Genomic DNA, 25,246 nt, shown 5'->3' on the forward strand with positions numbered 1-25,246 from the left:
GGGTTGGGTCAGTTTCAATTTAAACGATAGATAGCTCCAGCTTTAATAAGATGAAGAAACCTTTGCCCCATGACAAAAAAGATAAACCCAAACCCTCTGGCTAATTCAAAACCCAGCCCCCTTCCATGCTTTATTATGGCTCTAGGTGCCATTAGAAGCAGGAAGGATGCGGATAACCCTGGGACTGGCAAAGCAGAGGGAAGCCTAACACAGTGAAGGAAGCCTCGGTTTCTCTGGCCCACGTTGGCGCTTAGCGGTCGAAATCAGCCCTTCCCAGCCAAGATCAGGATCCGGCTCCGGGTCAGCGCAGTGTCTATCTAGAGCGCAAGCAAACTTCCATCTCAGGCTGACGCTCGTCCGAAGGTGGCTCTGCAGCCCCGGGTAGGGACGCCTCCAGGCGGGACACAGGGATCGCCGCCCAGCTCCTCCGTCCGAACTCAGCCTTCAAACGCCCCGAACACGGTCCAGCGCCCGGACGCCCAGGCGCTCGCCGGAAGAAGCCCAGGTCCCAGCTTCCTGCCACCCGTCTGTCACGCTGTCCCCGCTTGCAATTGGTCGGAGCTCCGGGCCGGCCCTCCTCCGGCCCCGCCCTCCCCGCCGCTGGCCAGGCCGAGGAGGCGGGGCGGCGGCGACTCCGCCCCCCGGCCACGGGCGGGCCCGCCCAGCTGTCAGTTACAGGGGCGGCCCGGCAGGCGGGCGCTCGCAGGCTGGGTCCTCGCTGGCTCGTGCTCGTCCGCCGCCTCTCGCCGCCCGTGGGGAAGTCGGGGCCGCCAAAGCAGCGTCCACCGCCGCCTCGCCCCCCGCCCTCCTCCCGGCTCGGCTGGTGGCCCTCGCGCCCGCCGATCCCGAGTAACCCGCACAGGGCGCGGAGCGTCCCCGCGGCGGCGGCGGTGGCGGTGGCGGTGGCGGCGGCGCCGGCCAAACCATGTTTAGGAGGATCTTGCAGAGGGTAAGAGTGAAAGCGTCCTTCCGGCAGCACGTGAGCGCGAGCGTCCGAGCCCGACCCCGGGCAGCCGAGGCGGGCATGGTGGACTCCGGGCTCCGCTAGGCCCGGGAGTGGCGGCTGCCGAGGCCTGCTTGTCCTGCCGGAGCCGGGCCGCGGGTGGGGCGGGGCGCAGGCTGGAGCCCGGAGGCCCCGGGGATGGCTCCCGCTCCGGGCTGTCACCGCGGGCTGGAGGGTGTGGTGTCCGCGCGTCCCACCCGGCTTCCCGGCTGTGGCTGCGTGGCTGCGGGGGTCTGCGGGAGGCTGTGGGGGGGACTGTGGGGCCCTTCCTTGTCCCTTCGTGCCTCCACCTCCCCACGAAACGCACCTGCCTCGCCTTCCTCATCTACACCGCACTGGGGGGTAGTGGAAGACCCGGCCTAGCGCGGGCCCTAGTCTGGAGACTGAAGATGCTTAACTGACAAAGTCAGCGGAGAAGGAAGGAAGATCTTACTCACTGTTGGAAACTTTGAAAGAATTACAAGTGCCTTTTCCTCTCCAAGCCCCAGGGGAAAAAAACAAACAAACAAACAAAAAAAAAACAAAAAAAACCTTGTTTAGTTTTCCAAGAATAATTGGATCGAACGGCAAATGCGCTCCAGTTTGGTTCCTACCAGCGACATCTCAGTTTAAAATCTGGGAAATGTTGAGGGTAAAAAAAGATTAAGAGCATTGGAAAGCTGTAGGTGTTTTGTTTAGGTACCAGTTCCTAGAATAACATAATTAAAATCTCTTCTAATAAGAGTTGTCTACTCAAGTTTTTTTTGTTGTTGTTTTGGATAGCTTCCATTCGCTGCCTTCTGAGACTAGTACATGTGAAGAGATGTTACTCAGAACGTAGGAGAAGTAGTTCAAAGGACAAGAACTTAGTGCATTTGTAGAATTTGGTTAAGGAATGTGCCAAGGAGTGTTGAGTCACCCAGTGTACAGGAAGGGAAGGTTCCTGCTTAGACAGCTGCCATCAGAAGTTGAAGTCATTTGAAACTCGGTCCTGTATCAGAGGAGAAATGGTTAACTCAGTCTCTGAACCTCTGTATTGACATTTGATCTCCCCCTCCCTTTTGCAATTGTTTAGTCAGGTTTTTTTTGTTTTTTGTTTTGATTATCAGTGAGTTGGCAGCAAGGAAAGTCATGCCCTTTGACTCTCCTCAGCGGTTGATTGATTCCTTGATTTACTAAAGGACCTTTTATCAGTCTTGGAGTCACTGATTCCCTCGTGCCTCAGGCTGTATTTTTGTCATAGTTACCCCAGAAACAGGAGTCTGCCTGTGGTTTGCTTTAAAGTTTTATAAACAGCGGTTTCTGATTGGGGAGTTATTCCTGGCAGCTTCAGTGTGGCTTTGCAAAACTCAGTGATGCTTTGCAGTGCTCTTGATGCTCAGAAGCACTGTGTTTATGTGAAGGTCGTTTTTACCGCTGTTGTGGTGTCTGTCTGTCCAAGAAGTTTCTGCCAAAACTTAAAAAAATGGTATTGACTGTGGCTATTGTTGAGATGTGTTATTGAATCATTGTATTTGAGTAAGTCGGATGACAACTGGGCTTCCCAGCCTTGGACCGAGAGATTCTTATGAGCAACCCTACTCTTTGTTGTAGGGGTGCATTTGTCGATGGCTAACATTGTCCCTGGCTTCTAGTGTGTAAATGATAGTCACATTCCTTCCAATATTGTACCTGCCTTGAGGCAACCAAATGTATCTCCGGACTTTACTAAATGTCCTCTAGGAACTAAATTGCTCCTGAATGAGATCCACTGTGTGAAATGTTTATATTCTTCAATAGAACATTTTGAAATATGTCTCATACTTATCTTTGTCTTCTACAGTTTAAATGTTGAGCTTCAGTAGAATTTAGTCATTATACTAGGAGCTGGGATATGGTTTAATAAGATGTGGCCCTCCCTGTAGAATTCAGAACCTGATTGGGGAGGTGAACATCAAAAAGTAATTGCAGTGCTGTGAAGAAGAAGGAGGAGGAGCACTCCAGGAGCCTTTTCAGAGGGTGTCAGGCAGTTGTGATAAGCTTCAGGAAGGCAGGCGTATTTATAGCGTGAGAGGGAAGGACGTGTCAGGCAGAGGGAATAGCCTTTCTGAAAGTATGGAGTGATAAAAGGAGCAAGTGATGGGGGGGGGATGAAGAGTGAAGTTTAAGAAGTGAGATGTATTCAGGGATGGGTGGAAGGTCACTGCTACTCTAGGGGGCAGTGACCAAATTATGAGAGGTCCTGCATCTCTTTGAAGGAGTTCAGGTTTGTCTTGTGTCTATTTTAATGCTTACCATTTCATAGGGGTACTTTGATGAATCTTAAAGTTTGTGATTTATATTACTAATATAGATCATAGAACATGTTTTTTATTAACTCTACAGGTGGCTTTTGCTAGCAGATATAACATGGAACTCTAAATTATATAATCAATTCTTTTATTTATCTTACCCTGACAACCTTTTTTTCTCAGCACTGATATTAAGATATAATATTAAAACTGCTGATTTTTATGTCTTAAAATCTCTAAAAGTGACTGATTTAGAGGTTCCTTTGGAATGGTCTCCATGCTTTGAGTTATAGTTTACGTCTCTAACATTCTGTTTGTAGAAGATCTTTCATTTCGGCAATTATAATTTTCTTCTGATTCGATTTGGATAGCATCGTAAGAAAGAAGAAAAGGGCATTGCATGTATAGTCGGGTGTAACTCCGTCTTTGAACGTTACCAGCAAGGCCTCAGGGCACTTCACATAATTTTACTCCTCTTCTGTTTCTACTTTTCCTTCTTACCTTTCTTTACTAAAAGAAAGGTGTCATTGAGACTTAGAAAGGTCTGGGAAAACAATAACTGTAATGAAGGTACTCTGATATGTATGTATTGAATGTTTTGTTTTATGGTATTAGGGTCTCATTTACATACAGGTGGTTGTGAGCCGCTGTGTGCTTGCAGTCAGGGCTCTTAGCTGCCTAGCCATCTCTCCAGCCCTAGCTTGGTTACATTTCTGTTGCTGCGATAAAATACCCTGAGCAAGGAAACTTAGAAAAGAAGGCATTTAATTTGGGTCTTGCGATTCAGAAGTTAACGTTCATGATGGTGGAGCAAAGGCATGGGGGCGGGAACAGCTGAGAACTCAATCTATATGTATAGTTTGCAGGTGTAGAGGGAGACACTGGGACTGGCTGAGTCTTCTGAAACCTCAGAGCCCAGCCCCAGGGACCTACCTCCTCCAACAAGGCCACAGCCCAAACAGTTTCATCAGCCAGGGACCAAGTATTCAAACCTATGAGTCTGTGGGGCATATTCTTATTCAAACCTTCATGGATACTTTGAGAAATACTTGAACTTAAGGCTCTCAGTGGCCAGAAAGATGATCAGCATTTACGACATTAGGCAGTTTGCAAACTCGGTGCCATTTCTTTCTTAAAGAATATAGAATCATTTAGTAACAGAGCACTTGATTTTCTTTTGCTGATAAATATGAAAACATTTCTAAGGGAACAATGGATTTAATTCAGAATTGTGTAAAAGGACGGGCTGCTTTGCTGGTCATTGGGTTTATCTCTTTGGTTTTACAAACCAGGAAGTAGAAAGTGAATGAGATGCCGTGATTTGTCTACATCAGTGAAGTTGGTAGATTCCAAAGACTACTAGAGACTAGAGCCAAATTAAAAAACAATACTTATTTTATTTATATGTATTCTACCTGCATATGTGTCTGATTACCACATTCACAGCTGGTGCCAGTGGAGGCCAAAACTAGGCAGTGAATCCTCTGGAACTAGAGTTAACAGCCAGGTGTAAGCTGTCTTGTAGGTATAGCAAGAGAACTCGAATCCTGTTAATAAGTAGTGCTCTTAACTACTGAGCCATGGCTCCAGCTCCTACAGCCAAATTTTATGAGTTTCCAGTTTGTTCCCTTTTCCTGGAACTTTGTTTCCTTCCTCTCCTTAGTGCTCATTCGGTGTGGTTAGCACTGTGTCAGACGCAGGATAAATGTGAGACCCAATCTCTCCTTCTGGGTCGTCTGTGTGAAGTGCTAAAGTAAATGACAGAGTCCTTAGAGGCTCTGAAGTAGTACAGAGAAGGTCACCTTGGAAAACACTGTCCTTAGAGGGGGCCTTGAAGAATGCTCATAGCAAACTTTCCCTCTTATGGCAGGAAAGGAGTAGGACATAAGCAAAGATTTAGAAAGGATGAAGATTAGCTGCCCTCTTGTTGGCATTTCTCCCTTCAACTAATATCTTTTAACACAATAAGTAGCCGTTCTTACAATACTAGCTATGTAGTAGATACTCAAGACAGCAGGGACCAGGCATAGTCTTCATCCGTAAGTTGCTTGGAACCAGTGGTTTCTGTATTTAAAGCAGAAAGGGACAGAGAGAGAAAGTTGTAATGTAAAACCCAACACTTTGGGTTGACTGCCGAGCTCTGTCCAGTGCAAATTTGAGTCATTTGTAATCCAAGATTGGTAGTTGTCATATAAGTTGGAAGTATTCTTTTAAACTAGTATATTTAAACTATTTTTCTGTGTGTGATCCATATAAAATTATTATGATTTTGCATTTTTCATTCTTACGTCTTTGAAATGTTGGGTGTACTTAACTCCAATGGCATATTTTAACTTGCGCTAACCGCATGTCAGCCATTCAGGGGTCTCATGTAGCTAGGGGCACTATTTTGAACAGAACAGGTAGTTGGATGTCCGCATACCACTATTGGAACTAATTTTGAGCTTAGATAAAGTTGGGAGAATAAAGTAATACAAAGAACACTCTTATATTCTTTGCCTCTGTGGTGTTTTGAATGAGAATGGTCCCCACAGGCTATTATTTTTGAATGTTTGGTTCCCAGTTGGTAGAGTGTTTGGAAAGGACTAGGAGGTGTGGCCTTTGGAGGAGATGTGGTACTGGGGGTGGACTTTGAGGTTTCAAAAGCCAACACCAGGCCCAGGCTCTCTGCTCTCTGCCTGTAGCTTGCTGATCAAATGTAATCTCAGCTATTGCTTCAGTGACTTGCCTACCTGCCTGCTGCTGTATCCCCACCATGTTGGTCAGGGACTAGCCCTCTGAAATTGTAAGCAGGCCCCCAATTAAATGTTTTTTTTTCTAATTAAATAAATTGCATTGGCTGTGGTGTCTCTTCACAGCAATAGAACAGTAACTAAGACAACCTGTATCTATCTGACTGTTGCTGATATTTTACTCGATTTGCTTGAACATTTGCTTGTTTCTCTTACTTTTTCTTTTTCCTCTATTTTTCTCTTACTTTTTTTTTTGAGTCAGTTGAGGATCATTCTTGTCTCATTGACTCTTAAAACTTCAATGAAGAAAATAAATATTTTCTAATATTGATCCTCCTACTTTTGTTACTGAAACTGGAGTTAGAGTTTATGTTTTAATGATTTAAAAATTTTGTCACATTACTTTGATCTCTTTTATTTAATTGTTATACTTATTTATTTAGTGCATCTTCTGTGGAGGCCAGAAGGACAACTTGTGGGAATTGGTCTCCCCTTCTACTGGTGTGAGTCTCAGTGTGGGAACTCAGGTCATTAGGGTTGGTGGCAGGTGTCTTTACCTACTGAAGCATCTTTGCTGACTCTACTTTGATCTCTTTTAATCTGGGATATTTCCACAGTGTTTATTTGTATTTATAAAGTGCTTTAAAAACACGTTTCCCCATTTTAGTTGTTTTGTGTCGCTGTAATGACACAGTTTATAAAGAGAAATTTACTGGAAGAAATCCTTAAAGTTCTGTAGAGATGGAGGGACTCAGCATCTGGTGAGGGCTTGAGTTCTGTGCTGTCCCATGTGGATGTGGAAAAGAAAGAGAACGAAAGAGTGAAGAAGTGTGTGTGTGTGTGTGTGTGTGTGTGTGTGTGTGTATCATACATTCCCTCGCAGTAAGGACATCAATTCCATTCATGGAAACGGAGCCCTCATGATGTATGGCCTCACCTTCAAGTATTGTTGCACTGGGGATGAAGTTTCTTTGTGGCCTTTGGGGAACACATTCAAGCCATAGTACCTTCCTGCATGTTTCTCTTTTCTTTTCTTCCTCTTTTTAAACTGGAATGCTTCCATGTTGCATTTAATGTTTGCTTGTGCTTCTATTAAAATTTTGCATTCTCGGCAAGGATGTTGTTATGCTAAGGAATGTTATGTCCTCAGGTTGTCACATGGAGGTTCATAGTGTCACTCTGACATTCATAGATGACGCTAATTTATTTCTTTTCTTTTTTTAAAGAAAAGTATTTATCTATTTGGTGTTAAGGATCCAACCTAGGGGCAAGTATTTTACTGAACTGCATCTCAGACCTGATTTTTAATTTGGATTACTTGTCCAAAGTGTTGCTTAGTTTCTCCACTATACAACACTTATTATTATCTTTTCTTCTGTTGCAACCAATAAATAGTGTAGGGAGATACTTTAAGACTTTGAAAGTATTCTCCTCCTAATCAGAAACTTTCCTCTAGACTTACCTTGTTGATTCTTACATATCTAGTCAAGCACGGTTACTACAGACTAAGGATTTTCTCCTCCCCAGCTCTCCCCCCATGTGTCAGCCCCCCTTTCTGCCTCCTTTCTTTCCTTCATCTCCTTCCTCTCTCTCTCCTTCGGGTAGGAACCACCGCACTTAGCAGTGTAGCACTTGCTACGCCCTCAGTGTTCCGTCTGGGTGCTTGCCCTGCTTTCGATGTGAACACACAGGGTTTCCTTACAGTGGTTCCTGTGCACCCATAACACATGTTCTGAGTACTCTGACTTTGTGGCATAGAAAGTATCACAGTTTTCCTGTACCTACTGAAATCAGTGCTGTCTCTGAGTATACTTAATTTTTTTTTTTTTTTTAATGGGCACTTTTCTTTGAGTTCAAGGTCTTGAGTTTCTTTGCTTGTTTCTTCCAGCATACAATTCTTACTGAAACCTTCAGCTTCATTCTGCAAGAAGAGGAAGTCAATATCCTAGTAAATGAAAAAATATACCTGGGATATAGGGGGAGATTAGTAATTGTTGACTAAGCAGTGAGAGGGTTCTTTTAGGAACACGAACTTGCCAGTGTTGCATACAGTTAAAGCTATAGGAAAACAAAGCAGAAAACAGGAGTGATTTCAGCATTTCAGGCAATAAGTAGTTACCATTGCCTTAGAGTGATCCCTGACGAGAAGAGGAGAGGTGACAGAGAAGAGGGGTGATGGATGGGGAGGCCTTCATTCAAGTGACACAGTTCCTGTTCATCTATTGTAGGCCTTCTATGTGTGCCAGACACAGTGACGATTAAAGCAGACACAAACTCTTATGGGATGTGTGTGCACTGGAAGAGAGGCTTGCTTGACGAATCCCTAGCTATGATATGACTTACTTGGATAAGTCCAAGGAGGGAATGCATGGGGAGCCCCAGGAGTACCCATTTGGGGAAAACCATATTTAAAGTGATATACTGGGAGGAGTTTCTCGGGTCAGCTGAGGGCTCAAGTCTGATGAAGTTATTACTAATTTATTGAGAGTGAATTTTAAAAACAGTAACTATGGGGTTGTTTTCTGTGTAGATTTGGTGTCTGTATGTGTACCGTGTGGTTGTTCTTTGGCTTTGAGAGAGGGTCTTGGTCTGTGTCTCAGACTGGTCGTGGGCTCTTGCTCCTTCCTTACGTGTTCTTCCTCCTCTTGCTCCTGCAACTTAACTGCTTAGTTTTGGGCAAGTAACTTTTTCACGATTTTTCTGGAGCACTTTGTAAATATTAACTATTAATAATAAAATAGCTGTTTTGTTGTTTATACATTCTGAATTTCTTAGGGAACTCTTTAAAAAATTCTTCTGTCCCTACCCAAACTCAGTTTGAAATTTGATTCTTGCTGTGTTGGTGTTGGAAGGTGTGACTTTGGGAGGTGATTCTTGCTGTGTTGATGTTAGGAGGTCTGCTTTGGGAGGTGATTCTTGCTGTGTTGGTGTTAGGAGGTGTGGTTTTGGGAGGTGATTCTTGCTGTGTTGGTGTTAGGAGGTGTGACTTTGGGAGGTGATTCTTAGTATGTTGGTGTTAGGAGGTGGGGCTTTGGGGGAGTGATTAGGTCACAGGAGTACTGCCATCATGAGTAGGTAAATGGCTTTCTCAAGAGGCTGGTTTAGGCTGTGCTTTCACACCCAGGTAGGAGGATTGAGTTTCAGGTCAGCTTTGGCTAAATACTGAGTTAGAGGATAGACCTGTGTTACCTATCAGAGAACACTCCCTTCATTTTTTTCCTTCTTTCCTGTGCAGTTATATAGCCGAGTCTGGTTTTCTTCTTGAGGTCTTTCTGCTCCACCTGCCTAAGTGCCGGATCACGGCTCATCCCGGTGTTACTGCACCTCCTTTGCAATCTGTTTATTTCATCTCCCCTCCTAGAGTTTGGAGTGCCTCAGTCTGGAGATTTTTCTTTCTTAGTTCACACAGAGACTTAACAGTGCTTGATGCATAGTGGTCCAGTAATGTGACGTGAAGATTTGTTGGCTGTGTAGAGAAGATGATTTCATTAAGGGAAGGCCAGCGAGAATGTTATAATATTTCCTAAAATGGGAATCACTTGTATTCTTAAGAAATTCTTTCCCTTTCCTTTTTCCTTTCATTTCCTTCCCTACTCTCTCCCAACCCCCTTCCTGATTTTGTAATTCTAGGATCAAATTTCAGATTTTGTTCATGGTAAGCAAATACTTGCCTACCACTGAGCTATACACTTGCCAAAAGAGTCCAGAGTTTCTCCATGAATAAGCACTTATGGACTTCTGATTGTTAAGTCTAGTAAGTGATGAGAGCTTTGGGAATAAAGATTGACTTTTCAAGAAAATTAAGCAATAGAATTGATAGTTCTTTAATATTGTATTTTATTATTATTACTTTAATTATATGTATATGTCTGTGTGTGTTTGTTGCTTGTGAGTGCAGTAGTCACACCCAGACCAGGTGAGCATGGAATTGCCCCCTGTAGCTGCTGTTGTGAGCACCCTACATGAGTGCTGAACTCAGGGCCTCTGCAAGAGGAGAACTTGTGCTTGTTATGTTCTTGGGAGAGTCGATGGATGCCTTGCTTCCACCTGTGAGTTTCAGTCACCATATGATTGAACTCAGATCAGCAAGCTTGGCAGCGTGCATCTGTATCAACTGGGTATCCTCTGGCCCTGTACTTGTGGTCTTAACAGTTGAGTTAGCTTCTCCAACTTTTTGTCTTTATTTAGCATTGTGAAAATTCATTGCTACCAAAGTATTTGGAATTGTGATTGCTATAAACTTGGTGTGTTAGCTGTTATTATTAGTTTAATACAAAATATTCCCTCCAGTCAACTACCTCTGACACTTTAGTGTAAAATTCAGTTTTTTATGTAAATACGTTCTGAAAATGCAGATGATATAGAGGAAGTTGATATGTGTGCGTTGTAATAAGAATATTGCTTCAAAGTTACTTTGATTTTGTTAAGCTTTGATTTCAGATCTCAGAGAAAGCAGAGTAATCACCAAGTTCTGGTTTCTACCTTACCACTAATATGATATTAGAAAAATTTTCATCCTTTTTCTTCTCTGAAGGTCCTGCCTGGCAGAGCTCTAAAGCAGTTTTCAGGCTGAAGGTCTTATTTGAAAACCAAGGAAGAACAAGGCTTTCACAGGTCATTTGCAAGCCTCCAACATAGAATCTTTTGTATGTTATATATAAAAATCTTGACATGTTTTGTTCTTTTCTGCCTCCTTTACTGAGAAAAGACAAACTGTCTTCAGAAAGCAAGGCTTTACTGGAAAAAAAAAAATCTGATAACTAATGTAAGCTGACTGTCACAGCACTTGTCCATAGTAAACTCCAGAAGGGATGGGCTCCCTGTGCCCTGGTCTAGCTCTCTATGGTATCCCACCTCTCCATTTAGGGTGAAAACACACCCCTATTTGCCCAGAGTTATGGCTGTTAGTGACTCATAACTGTCTCACCTCTTACCCCCCAGGGTCTGTCATAGCAAACCGAAAGCTGTCCTCCCACCCCACCCCTAGCAAGATCATATCCTCTTTCTTGAAGCAGCCTCCATCTTGTTATTTATTGTCTGATGTCGAGGACGTAGAGGACTATCCCTTTGCTTTAGTGAGGGACTGGATCGTGCACCAGCTGTCATTGTGGTTCCATCGCTGGTCAGTACTGCTCAGCCTCTCCCTTCCCCAGTCACACTTCTGCCTCTGTGTACACACACAGGTGTTGCCCTCAAGATCACGTCCCCATGAGCTTCCTGCATGTAGAGTTCACTCCAAGTCTGTTTCCTTGGGAACTGGAATTGTGACAGCCACCTACAATTTGGGTAGATGTTGGTTTTATTGAGTTTTTTTTTTTTTTTACTTTTTGAGTTTCGTCTTTTTTTTTTTTTTAATTGGAGATCAGGAATTGGCCAGGCTTCATGGATTTGCAGGTGTTCTGCCACTGAGCACCTCACTCCTTTGTTGAAACTGATGGTCTGTGTGCCTTTATACAGGGTCTGTAGCCAGTAGATTGCAATTCGTTAGTTATAAAGTGTTGTGTAATAGTTTTCCAGTTCTGCTCACCGGGACTTTAAACAGACACATGCATGTCATGTTCTAAAATTTTTATTCAGGATCTTTCTCTGCTTAGTCCCTTATAGTTCTGAAAAGCATTTAGACAGGATCTTACTGCGGAATCCAGGTTAACCTGGGACTACGCGTGCTGGTGGTATGCACCACTTGCCTGAGCCTTAGTACATTGAAGGCTTTTTAAAAACGAGGTCTCTCAGAACTGGACTCTGAGTCCTTATTTTGGCTGCTGTGTGTCAGTCTCTACATACTTGCCTGCTTCGTTTACTGCACTACACTGAGTAGGTAATTGCTCTCTTGTAACTCTTAATAACCACTACCTTGTTTTAAAGATCGGAAAATGACTGCATGAATAGAGACTGGGCATATATTTAGATTTCGTTTCTGTGAACAATGTATAAATTAACTAAGGGCTCAAACGAGTCATGAAGTGAGGTTGTTGAAGCTGGGAGGTCTTAAGATCTTGCCCGTCCTTAGCTTATTAATTAAGAGCTAAGATCACAGAAATTAAATATTCCAGTTGCTGTGTTAGGTGAGCCATGAGAAATGGAAGGCTATGGGAGTGAGAAGCCCAAGTTTCGACTCCAACCCCACCATTAGGCAGCAGGAGGCATTCTTTCTAGGAGACTTAGTTATTCTTTCTAGAGCATAGATTCTCATCTATCTAGTGATAATCAGCAGATGATTTTTGCTCCAGCCCCCAAGTTTGAGACTTTATTTTACTATTGAGATGTGCTATGTACCCTAGACTGGCATCAAACTCACAGTGATCCTTCTGCTTCAGCCTTCTCCAAACCAGATTATTTCTGACTACCTTTCTAACTTTATAATTTAATGGTAGATATTTTGGGAAGGAGAGGTATACTTCATAGTAAGTTTTTACTATGTGCAATTTATCTATCACAGTTAAGCAACCAGGTGCTAACTTAAACATCTTATATTTTATTATATATTTACTTGCTTATTTGTTTGTTTATTTTTGAGACAAGATCTCATGTAGCCTAGGCTCACCTAGAGCTCATTCTGTAGTTAAGATTGGCCATGAATTCCTGACCTTCCTGCTTCTAACTCCCAAGTGCTGGGATTGCAACTGTGTACCTTCATACTCAGTTAACATTTTATACTCACTTTTTTATGTGTGTGTGCACCTGAGTACATGTGTGAGCTCCATTCACCTGCAGGTGCCCTTGGAGGCCAGAGGAAGGTGTCAGATGCCTTGGGGCTAAAGTTACAGGTAGTTGTGGGCCTCCTGACATGGTCACAGGGAGGCCAGAGGAAGGTGTCAGATGCCCTGAACTGGAGGCCAGAGGAAGGTGTCAGATGCCCTGGAACATTAATAATTTTACAGTATTGGTGGCACTGATAGATTATTGTTAAAGTTGTAGATGACTCTTAGGTTAAGTACAGTCAAGTACAGTAAAACAATAGAGATTATATTTAAGTGAGAGTGGATAGAGATGAGTTGGAGTTAAACGCAGTGAATTTGTGCAGACGCTTACTATCCATGCTTTATAGTGAGCTGCGGATGCAGCTGTGCAGTTATGGTGCTGTTAAGGTTTCCTCACCAGGCCATATTATAACAGAAGTCTGAATAAGCCTACGTGAGGATTCAGTGTTGATCAGGATATAGTTAGCTATAAGAAGAGAGAGATGAAGGCGCTTTCTATAAAAAGTAATTATTAAACAAGTTCAAGAGTGCTATGAATTAATGATGATCAGCTTGAAGAAGGTTAGTTTCTAAAGGGAAAATTAGAATAGAAACTAAAGGACTTAAGCTTATAGACATGCAACGCTTGATGCTGAAATCCAGGCAAGTGCTGGTCATTGCTAAGTCATTGCTAATGTCTTGCACATTTTCCATAATTGCTATTGCTAGTTATCCAGTAACATTATATAGACACATCATGTTGTTGTATATGAGATTTTCATTTCCCCCACTTGTTTGAAGCTCTTTTGGTGTAGATGCTTTCATTAATAGTGGTACTGTTTTATTTTAATAGTGATATTATATTGTGGCCATCATTGGTTCTCCTCCTTCCCAGTGTGGTGACATTTTAGTACAATTCTTTATGTTATGGTGATCCCCAGACATAAAATTATTTTTGTTGCTACTTCATAACTGTAATTCTGTTACTATCATGAATCAGTGCAAATATCTGTTTTCTCATGGTCTTAGGTAACCACTGGGAAAGGGTCATGGAGCCCCAAAGGGGTTGTGACCCACAGATTGGGAACCACTGGTATAGATTATCAAAGAACACTTAATTCACTCCCAGTTTTCTGGTTATAAATGACATACTTGTCCATATGTGAGTTTATTATTATGTAACTGAATAGCAGACAGGACTCAAAGTACTTTTGTGTGTGTGTGTGTTTGGTTTTACTCTCACTAGAGAATTGATTTCTGCAGCCCAGTGAGCACAGATACTTGGAGGCTGAAGTAGTAATGGGGCCTCTGACCCTCCCACTGGAGGAAGCTCCCTAACTTAGGGGCCGGCTTCCTCCAACAAGTCTGGCCTAGGCCAGACTTTAAGGCAGTCGTTCTCTATGGGCAGGCCTGGTGGGAAGTGGACTCCGCTTCTTCCAAAGAAGGGAGGACCCTGTAGGGTGGAGCTCATGGCTGCAGCCAAGAGAGCTTGGTTTCCCTTCCTTCTTTTCCTCTATTGGCCCCGTAGCAGTTCTGGCTCTAGCTCTGGAAGGTCCAAATTTATGGCATTACCAGGGTGCTAGCCAGGCCTTGTTTGCTTGAATGTGGGTATGCAAATGTGAAAAAGTAGGACCCAGCAGGGAAGAGCTGTCAAACTGATGGGGGAGGGAAAAAAAAACCCTGAGTTGGCCCAGAGTTGCTAAGCATTCATAATCAGCCACTGTGAGTTTTGTCTCTGCAGAGGTAGAGAAACTTGTAACCTGTTAGAAAGTTTTAGACAGTTCTTGTCTAGTGACTTGCAGGCTGCCAGTTGCTTCCCTGGTTTCTTCATCTAGAGGAGAGAAAGAAAGAGAGAATTTGCACATGTGCCTGTGTGCTTCTTGTGGCTGCTGCTACTGCACTGACATTTATCAGCACTCTGCTTTCTCTAGCTGCTTTGCCCTCAGACCTTGAACCTGCTAGTTATCAGAAAGAAAGCTCTGACAGACGGACACACGCACGCACGCACGCGCGTGCACACACACACACACACACACAAACACACACACACCAGCCTATGAATGTATGTATGAAGTCTGAAGTCTTCTGTGTCTCATTGGCTATTCTATTGTAAGCTGAAGAAAATTGCATGGACAGCTTTGAATTGATAAGAGAGCATTGTGTACGAGAGTTACAAGGCATTAAAACACAAATGAGATCTGAATCTAACACCACTTCGGCTTTGTATTTTAAGTATGTCTGCCGAGAAATATAAATAAACTACATAGTGGAATTTAAAGAATTAATGAAAGTGCTTCTTTTTAAACTTATTTTATACACATAAGTATTTTGCCAGCATGTGTATGTGGCATTTGTGAAGGTGTCGGATGCCCTGCAAATGGAGTTAAAAGATGGTTGTGAGCTGCCATGTGAGCCCTCTTGAAGAGAAGCCGGTGCTCTTAACCACTGAGCCATCTCTCCAGCCCCAGAGAGTATTTATTATTGAAAGGAGAGAATCAGAGATTCTTTTTTTTTTTTTTGATGTCATTTGAATCAGAAAGACTGATTTCACCGTAGCAAAATAGCAGTGAGTTTTCTAAGTTTTCGTTCCTTCTATACATATCAGTTGAAAACTTCCTGTAAAGAAATCTTTAGCACTTAGGACACTAAGGCAGGAGTGTCATCATTTAAGGACAATCCGAACTATACCATGAGACTTGCCTCCAAGTAACGATACGACTTTTATCAAACGACAGAGCTGCTTGTTTATCTTGAATTTCACTGTATCCCAGGAAGACAGAACAAACGAGTAATTTCTTTTAATTATTAAATTTTGGATAAGAATTGGTATACTAACCTTTTAGTGCTGATCACTTACTTTTCTATTCTAAAGAGAACTCATGTAGGTTTAGAATAGAATACTGAGTCCTGAGGGGAGGGAATTTGGTGTACATTCTATTTCGGGCTGACCGTTCCAAAGTCTCCCACTTTCTGTATAAGATCTGACTGTGGATCTCCGCAGGGCAGAGCTTCTCTGAAGATGGTTGAGCAGGCGCTGCTCTGCTTCCCTGGCCAGAGGCCCCTTCCTTTGTTCTTAGTTCTTAGCAAACACTAATCTTCAACTGGCTCCATCGATTTGCCTTGTCCAAAGCATTATGTAGTCAGAATCATACAGTATGGAGTCTTTTCATACTGACCTCTTTTAAAAAAATTATTTATTTATTTATTTATTTTTGTTTTTCGAGACTGAGTTTGTCTGTGTAGCCTTGGCTGTTCTTGAGATTCGCCTCACAGAGATCAGCCTGCCTCTGCCTCCGAGTGCTGGTTAAAGGTGTGCGCACCACCAGCTTAGTAACACCCCTTTGCTTCCTCCAGTTGATCCCACGTTTGGGCAGCTTTGACTAAACCGCTATAGATGTCTGTGTTCTGATGCGGCTAGCAGTTTCCAGATCATTTAGATTCCAGGAGGCTTCCACTGCACCAGGCTTCCACAATACCCCTCCCCCCACCATGGCCCTCAGTTCCAGCCTTCTCTCCCTGCACTCTCCTCTCCTTCAGTCTGACCCTCACCTGGTCTCTCCTGCTGCCATTTCTACCCCTGCACCCTTCCACAAAATCTGTTCTGTTTCCCCTTCCCAGGGGGAGCCATGTGTTCCCCACCCCCACTCCTTCTCTTTACCTAACCTATCAGGTTATATGAATTATAGCGTGATTATCATTTACTTAACAGCTAATATCCACTTATAAGTGAGTATATTCCATATTTATGTTTTTGAGTTTGAGTTACCTCACCCAGAATGATTCTATCTAGTTCCATTTGCTTGCAGTTTCTTGATGTCATTTTTTTTTAAGGAACTGATTTTCTTTATTCATTTTTCTGCTGAGGTTCATTTAGCTTGTTTTCAGGCTCTGGCTATTATGAATAAAGCTGCAATGAACATAGTTGAGCAAGTGTCCTTATAGAGTCTTTTGGGTATATACCCAAGAGTGGTATTGCTGGATCTTGAGGTAGATCAATTCCCAGGTTGCTGAGGAGCCACCATATTGATTCCAATGGAGGAGAATTTCCCTTGCTCTACATCCTCTCCAGGATGAACTGTCACCGTGTTACTGATCTTCGCCATTCTGACAGATGTAAGATGGAATCAGAGTCGTTTTGATTTCCTTTTCCCTGTTGGCTAAGGATGTTGAACATCTCTTTACATGTTTCTTGCCCATTTGAGATTCCTCTGTTGAGAATTCCCTGTTTAGATCTGTACTCCATTTTAATTGGATTACTTGGTTTTTGATATCTGGTTTCTTGAATTCTTTGTATATTTTGGATATTAGTCTTCTATCTGATATGGAGTTGAAAGTCTTTTCCATTCTTTAGGCTGCCTCTTTGATTGATGGCATCCTTTGCCTTACAGAAGCATCTCAGTTTCATGAGGTCCCATTTATTGGTTGTTAATCTTACTATCTGCGCTGTGTTCTTTTCAGAAAGTCTTCTCCTGTGCCAATGAGTTCAAAAAAATTCTCTACTTTCTCTTCTTTCAGGTTCAGTGTATGTGATTTCAGGTTGAGATCGTCGGTCCAGTTTGTCTTGAGTTTGTGCAGGGTGCTAGCTCTATCTGCAGTCTTCTGTATGCCAGCATCCAGTTGTATTAGCACATTTGTTGTAGATACTTTGTTTTTTTCTGGTGTGTATTTCTGGTTTCTTTATAAAAAAAATCAGGAGTCCATATGGGTCTTCAATTAGATTCCATTGATAATTTGTTTGTTCTTAGACCAGTATCATGCGGGTTTATTACTACAGCCTTGTGGTAGTTTGAAATCAGGGGTGGTGACACCTCCAGCAGTTCTTTCATTGTTCAGGATTGTTTTTAGCTAGCCTACTTTTGTTTGTTTGTTTTTCCATATGAACTTGAGAATTGTCCTTACAGGTCTGTAAAGATCTGTATTAGAATTTTGACGGAGATTGCATTGAATCTGTAGATTGCTTTTGATAGGATGGCCATTTTTACTGAGTTCAAATTCTACCAATCCATGAGCATCGGTGATCTTTCCATCTTCTGATATCTTCATTTTTTTTCTAAAAGACTTGAAGGTTTTATCATATAGGTCTTTAACTTGCTTGGTTAGAGTTTCCCCAAGATATTTTATATTATTTGAGGCTGTTGTGAGTTTAATGCTTCCCTGATTCTTTCTCAGTCTGTTTGTCATTTGTATGCAGGAGGGCTATTGATTTTTTTAAAGTTAATCTTGTATCCAGCTACTTTGCTGAAAGTGTTTATTAGCTTTAAGAGTTCCCTGGTGGAACTTTTAGGGTCACTTGTGTATACTATTATATCACCTGCAAAGAAAGCTACTTTGCCTTCTTCCTTTCGAGTTTGTATCCCCTTGATCTCCTTCAGTTGCCTTATTGCTCTAGCTAAAACTTCAAATACTATATTGAATAGCTATGGAGAGAATAGATACCTTTGTCTTGTTCCCTGATTTTAGTTGAATTGCTTTGAGCTTCTCTTCATTTAATTTTATGTTGGTAATAGGCTTGCTTTAAATTGCCTTTATTATATTTAGGTATGTCCCTTGTGTCCCTAATCTCTCCAGGACTTTTATCATAAATGGGTGTTGGATTTTGTCAAAGGCTTTTTCAGCATCTAATGAGATGATCATGTAGTTTTTCTTTCAGTTTATTTATTTGGTGTGTTATATTTGCTGATTTTTGTATATTGAATCATCCCTGCATCTCTGGCATGAAGCCAACTTGATCATGTTAGATGATCTTTTTGATTGTCCATGGATTCATTTTGTGAGTAATTTTGAATCTGTGTTCATAAGCAAAATTGGTCTGTAATTCTCTTTCTTTGTTGTATCTTTATGTGGTTTGGGTGTCGGTATAACCATGGTGTCATTAAAATGAACTGAGAAATGTTCCTTCTGTTTCTCTTTTGTAGAATAATTGAGGCGTATTGGCATTAACTTTTCTTTGAACGTTTGACAGAATTCTGCACTAAAACCATCTGACCCTGGGCTCTTTTTGGTGTTGGGAGCCTTGTAATGACTGCTTATATTTTACTAGGGGTTATAGGTCTATTTAAATCATTGATTATCTTGATTTAACTTTTCTAAGTGGTACCTATCAAGAAAATCATCCATTTCTTTTAGATTTTCTTGGTGGAGTATAGGTTTTTAACATATGTACTTATGATTCTCTAGATTTCCATGGTGTCTGTTGTTATGTCACCCTTTTCGTTTCTGATTTGTTAATTTGGATATTTTCTCTCCATGTTTTAGTTGATTTGGATAAGGGCTTGTCTATATTGTTGATTCTCTCAAAGAACCAACTCTTTGTTATATTGATGTTGATTCTTTATATTGTTGTATTTTATTGAAACAGAAACAGACAGCCCTGGGTTGCTTACTTCTTGCTCTCTACCCCCTGGGTGTGTGTGCTTCCTTCTTTTTCCTGAGCTTCCAGGTGTGGCACTCAGTGCTCCGAGCTCTCCTGCTAGCACCACTTCCATTGCTTCCCAGAGGTCTGTGTGTGTTGTGTATTCATTTTCACTAAATTCTAAAGTTTTTAACTTGTCATTATTTCTGCCTTGACCCATTTTTCATTTAGTAGAGATTGTTCAGTTTCCATGAGTTTTTAAACTTTCTGTTGTTGATAATCCAGCTTTAAGGTGGTCTGATAGGATTCAGGGAGTTATTGCAACTTTCTTGTATGTATTGAGATTTGCCTTGTGTCAAAGTCTGTGGTCAGTTTTGGAGAAAATTCCATGAGGTGGGTGAGGTAGAGTTGATTCCTGGAGCTCATTGGCCAGTCAGTCTAGTTGAATTGTTGAGCTCCAGGTTCAGTGAGAGAACCTGCTTTAAAAAGTAAGATGGAGAAAAAGTGATTGAAGACTCCTGACATTGACTTCTACCGTCTCTGCACTCAGGTGTACACATACATTAACACGCACACACATACACACATGTGCACACGATTTAGAGTCCTCTGCCCTTGCCTTTCCAGTCAGGCACAAACAGCTATACACACTTATAAAGGAAAAAACTATAAAGATCAAAATAAAATTAATGAAAAGTCAATTTAAAAAGCGTAACATAATATAAAATTTGTACTTTTGTTATTTTATATATAAGACTAAGTAACATTAATTAAATTTACATTGTTGTATAATAATTATTATTTCATCTTTATGTGAAACTTGGTCCTGATTAAACAGTAACTTCCCAGCCCTCCCTGCTTTCTCCAGCACTGGCAGCCAGTGCTCCACTATTACTGCATGTCCTGGCACTAATGATGACTAATGTTCTCAGTTGTCCCACGTCAGCACAGGCGTGTAATATTCGTCTCCTGTGTCTGACTCATTTCATGCAGCATGGTGCCTTTTAGCTTCATGTTGAATATTTCAGAGCTTCCTTCCACATAAAGCCTGAATAATAATCTCTCAAAGTATTGGCTGTATTTTGTTTCTTTACCCACCTTTTATTGCTTCTGCCTTTTTAGCTATTTCCAGTGGTGCTGCTGCAGTGAATCCTGGCTCATAAAAATCTGTTGCAGAATGTTTGTTTAACTATCCAAAGATGTGTTGCTGTTTTACCTCGTCTGCCTAAGGCACCTGCTTGGGAGTTGATTGTTTCCACCTGGCCCCTGCTAGGGGGGGGGGCAGTTAAACCTGTCACATTTGGTTCATCCAACCGAGCAGCAGCATTTCTGACTCTTGGGTCTGGCACAGCGGAAAGGGCGATGACGACGCTCTTCACATGTACCAGTGCCCCTCACTGCTTTGTTCTTGTCATGAAGACACGTGTATGTGATGGAGGAGGGCCATCTGTCTATGTGTTGCTTTCATTGGTTAATTAATAAAGAAAACTGCTTGGCCTGATAGGGCAGAACTTAGACAGGTGGAGTAAACAGAACAGAATGCTGGGAGGAAGAAGGCAGTGGGGCAGATGCCTCAGGCAGACGCTATAGCTCTCCTCTCCAAGATGGACCCAGGTTAAGATCCTTTCCGGTAAGCTACCACTTTGTGGTGCTATACAGATTATTAGAAATGAGTTAACCAAGATGTAAGAATTAGCCAGTAAGAGGCTAGAGCCAATGGGCCAAGCAGTGTTTAAAAGAATACAATTTGTGTGTTGTTATTTCGGGTGTAAAGCTAACCATGCGGGAGCCGGACGGGACGAAAAGCAGGCCTGCTCGCCTCATCACTACATGCATGTGTTATTCACAGTCTACCTTCTATTTATCACCATTTGCCAAGCTTTTGGCTCTTAATAAATAGGAAGGGAATCATGCTGGTTACATGATATACTCAGATAATGTATTTAATGTTGTCTTAGGGTTTCTAGTGTGAAGGGACCCCATGACCACAGCAACTTTTTTAAAACTTTTTATTCTTTATGAATTTCACATCATGTACCCCAATTCCTCTCATATCCCCATCCCTCATCACCCTCTGCATTTGCAACTTCTCCCCAAAGAAAACAAAAATAAAAAGTAAAAATGAAGAAACAGATCTGGCCGTGGAAGCTGCAGTGTCATGGTGTGTCACCTAGTATACCCTTGTGCCCATACAGCTCTGATTGCAGATGCTTACTGCTTCAAGATACAAGTCTTTAGTCTTTATAGAACTCTCAGCCTCAGGTATTTGTTACAGCTCAGGTTACCAGTTCATCCATAAGACCACCGTCATGGCTTGGTCAGCCTCTGAAGGTCCTGACTTTTAACCCCATCTCATAAGTGTCAACATACAAATTCTCAGCTTATCCGTTTAGACCTCAGCAATAGATGATCGTGTGTTTTTCAAAGAACTTGTTTTCAAAATTGAAAACTTATTTTTTTTTTGCCAGTTTCCTTGTTCTTTTAGACGATATGGGCTGTGAGTTGCTAACTTATCTTTTCTGCATGATAAACACTATTCCAGTTACCATCTCAGTCAGTTTCATTGCTTTCAAAGAAGGGGAGATTTCCCCAGGCAGTTCTGTATCCAGGCAGCTCTGTCTCTTTCTACCAATTAGACTGTGAAAGCGACTCAGAAGAATTTCCCACTGAAGAGCTTGCTTTTCTCTGTGTGGTCTTCTCCAGAGTCACATGCAGAGTTAGGGTACCGTGGGAGATCTGGGAAAATGTGACTCAGCGAGTCTCCATCTACTTGGAAAGCTTCCGTTATCGTATATAGAATATTTGTGTGTCATATAACTAGATGTTTGCTTTGTTTCTGCTAACTCCCTGTTATTAGATGAACATTTTCAGTTATGTTTGGAAGCTGACGCTGTTGGTTTCTTCTTACTTTTTATGATAACTGTCAACCTCCACAGCAGGCAGAGGAAGAGTGTCCACAGAATCCTCGTCATTTCTGTGGGAGTAGATTCCCATTGCGGTGGGAATACATGTGCTGCAGTCAGCTATAGTACACTCGAAGAGGCTGAGACAAAGGGAGCATTTTAAAGGCAAAGGCATTGGGACTATTGAAATTACCTGGCGCGAGTGAGAAGGAAACGCAGAACACGCAATAAACCCACTTAGTAGTTTATGGGGGCGGTGTACAGGCCTGGTGAGGTTGGTGTGCGGGGGTAGGGGAGCGAGCTGAAGATGGTGCCTCCAGCTTTTAAAGGCCGCCTAGTGCACGTGCACAAGGGCATGACGAGGCTGTGTCATACGCAGATGATGGAGCTCACGCATGCGCGCAAGGGCTCACGCTGCTACGTCATACATAGGTGATGCAACCATGCTGCATGTGGGTCATGCCTCAGGGCTTGTCCACACATGCGTGGCCTGGAAGCTGGAAGTGTCGGCCATATTGTGGCTGAAATCATAACAAATATTACATAAGATATTTTGAAATAAGAATTCGTGGCTACAAAGATTAATCCCAAGGGTGATTTCAGTCTAAGTTGCTGGGCAGATGTTTTTGCAGGAGTATTTTGTGTTTGTTTGTGTAAAGTTGTGCTGATCTTTGTGCAAGGTTGTGGTTCTTGTCACACCCTATCGTGATAATTATTACCAGGTGTGGGAGAATTCTTCTTTAATAATCTCACAGCTTTATTTTTCTTAGGGTTGATATAAGTGACTTCATTTTGATTCCGGCAACTTTCTCATAGTGGTGCTAGTATGATTCTGACATGGAGATTATGTGTGTATGTATTTTGCAGTGTTGGGATCTGGAACATGCTTAAGCAAGCACTGACCATTGAGTGATGTCCCTAGCCCAGATTATAAACAGTTGTAAACGAAGAAAACCTGTTTTAACTTTTCAGGGCAGTGGTCACCTTTTAGGTGTTTCTACAGCAGGCAATGATAACAGCCGTGTTTCTTTTTGGCTAAAAAGTGTTGTGTTATATTTGCTTGCTTGCTTTTGTGTTTCAAGCTTGTGTTTCACTGATAGCAGTCTTGTAGAGATTAATGCTACATTAGCTTAGTTTTTAGTAATACCAACCAATTGTATATTACTAATAGTCTAGGGTATTCTGTATGTTATAATCACTTGTTATTTATTTGAATAGCGTAAATGTTTTTGTTTCCTAATTGCAGTTACTAATGTGATATTATTTGTAAGAAATGTAGGGTTGAGTTCGTCCTAGTGTATGGCACAGACTATTAAAATCTTTGGGAGTCCCTATAATAGGAGGGAAAGTAGCTTGCTTCTTCCCTGGGTTATAGGAAGCCCTTTTCAGTTTCACCTTTAGTTCACCTTAATGTGGTGAAAACATTCTCTCTCTCTCCCTCCCCCCCTTTCTTCCTCTCTCCCTCTCCCCCCCTCTCTCTTCCCCCTCTCTCTCTGTGTGTGTACTGGGGATTGAACCTAAGCCTGCCTGTGCCAGGCAAGTGCTCTACCACTAAGATACTTCTTCAAACCCTGCCCTTCTGTTTTGAATTTTTATTTTAAAACAAGGTTTTGCCTAATAGCTCAAGCTGGACTTGAACTTGGGACAGTCCTGTCTTTTTATCAGGTCTAGCAAGGGTGATAATTGATGCTTCCCTTTATGCATCAGAAATTATCTGTTACTGGAATGAGTCTGACTGCTGGACACAGACAGGCTGGGTGGTAAAGTGAAAATACGGTGTGGAAAGGAAGGCAACGTGAGTGGAAAACTGCTCAAGGAGAAGACAGGCTCTTGTTAGACTCTTGTTACTAAAACCTTGCTACAAGTTTAGCTGAGACGCCGATTTAGGGATGGTTTGCATGGGATAGTTAATTACTTCTCTTGGCAGATGAACCAGGGGAGGCAAGTCTGATCCCTTATCACCTAGTCAAGATAAGTTTCAGTTTTGCAGATTTCAAGAACAAAGATCATTATCTCCCCCCTCCCCATTCCTATCACTGGTTAGTGTGCACTGTGCAGTGACACAAGGGGTAGGCTAGAGTGGGTAGTTTGTCCTGAGGCTCTCTTGCTGCAACTAAAGAAAACACCCATAATTCTTTGCTTCAGTTGCCAGAGGAGCTAACCAAAGCTTCTAATTGGAACTGTCAACTTAACCTCAAGATGAAGAGGGGTTAGAGGCTGAGTTAATCAACAATGGCACTGATTTAATCAATCACGCTTAAATATAGGAACTTCCATAAAAATCTTAAATTTGGAAGTCTGGAGTTACTCAACGCTTCCATTACTTGGTAAGGAGGATTGTTCCAAATGCCACTGGGACAGGAGCCTTTGCTCAGGACCCTTCCAGATCCGGCCTTAAATCCCTCTTCATCTGGGCAGCCTAAATATTTTTACTTGATCAGCATAAATATTTTAAATATAAAAATAATGAAAATATGATTAAGATTGTGGGAAACAGAATAGCAATATCAAAAGCTGAAGAAAACTAAAACCCAACCCCCCAGTAATTGTGTCTTGCTATAGTAATCATTATTTGCATTTTGAAATATTTCTTTTTAATGTTTTTATTATATATATTGTTATAAAGCATATATGTATTGATTTATAAAGGAACTCTATATATATATGCATACACACACACACACACACACACACACACACACACACACACACACGGTGATATCTTATTTGTATAGATACAGCTTGCCTGAAGATCAGAGGGCAGAGCTAGCCACTAGTTAACCATAGAGGTCTAGAGATCTGAAAGACAGACAGGAAGAGTGGTGGCCAGATGGAGAGAGGAAGAGATTTGAAGTGGAAGGAGACGGGGACTCAGTCTCTTTGGTGTCTGTGGTTTTGCTCCTTCATCTCTCAGATCTCCCAGCATTTTCCCCTATATATGACTCTATTAGAACTCGTGCTACACACACACACACACACACACACACACACACACACGCACATGCTCATGCACTTGAAGTGGATCTCAATATATACCTGAGGCTAATCTGTAACTTGCAGTACCCTCCCTGCCTCAGCCGCTTGTGTGCTGTGATTTCAGCTATTTTATGTTTTCTAATATAATTTTAGTGGTTTAACTGGTGAATTCAGATAAGCAGGACTTCATTTTTGATTTAGTATTTAGATAAAATATATACTATTATGTTCAGTACATAAATAAGGTAAGAAAAAGAAATGTGGACTGTCTGATTTGTCTTATTTTAAGTATATTTTAAAGTATAAAAGTTTTTGTGTGTTGAACAACTCAAAGTTGTATGAGTTGTTCTC

At 42.0% G+C, this 25,246-nt stretch overlaps 1 protein-coding gene across 5 annotated transcripts in view; it reads left to right on the forward strand.

Moving 5' to 3' along the window:
• The first annotated feature begins 667 nt into the window (after positions 1–667).
• Eea1 (early endosome antigen 1) overlaps positions 668–25,246 on the forward strand; it is an 88,237-nt gene continuing 63,658 nt past the window's right edge. For 3 of the 5 annotated variants that reach the window (XM_050135476.1, XM_050135475.1, XM_050135477.1), the window contains exon 1: positions 668–949. In XM_050135476.1, the coding sequence (XP_049991433.1) occupies positions 926–949 (24 nt within the window). In that variant the 5' untranslated portion in view covers positions 668–925. The remainder of the gene's footprint in view (positions 950–25,246) is intronic. The other 2 variants (XM_050135480.1, XM_050135478.1) reach the window with 1 other exon arrangement.

Source organism: Alexandromys fortis, unplaced genomic scaffold, assembly GCF_014885135.2.
Source record: "Alexandromys fortis isolate MF-2015 unplaced genomic scaffold, M_Fortis_MF-2015_v1.1 scaffold_24, whole genome shotgun sequence".
In the NCBI taxonomy this organism is placed as follows: domain Eukaryota; kingdom Metazoa; phylum Chordata; class Mammalia; order Rodentia; family Cricetidae; genus Alexandromys; species Alexandromys fortis.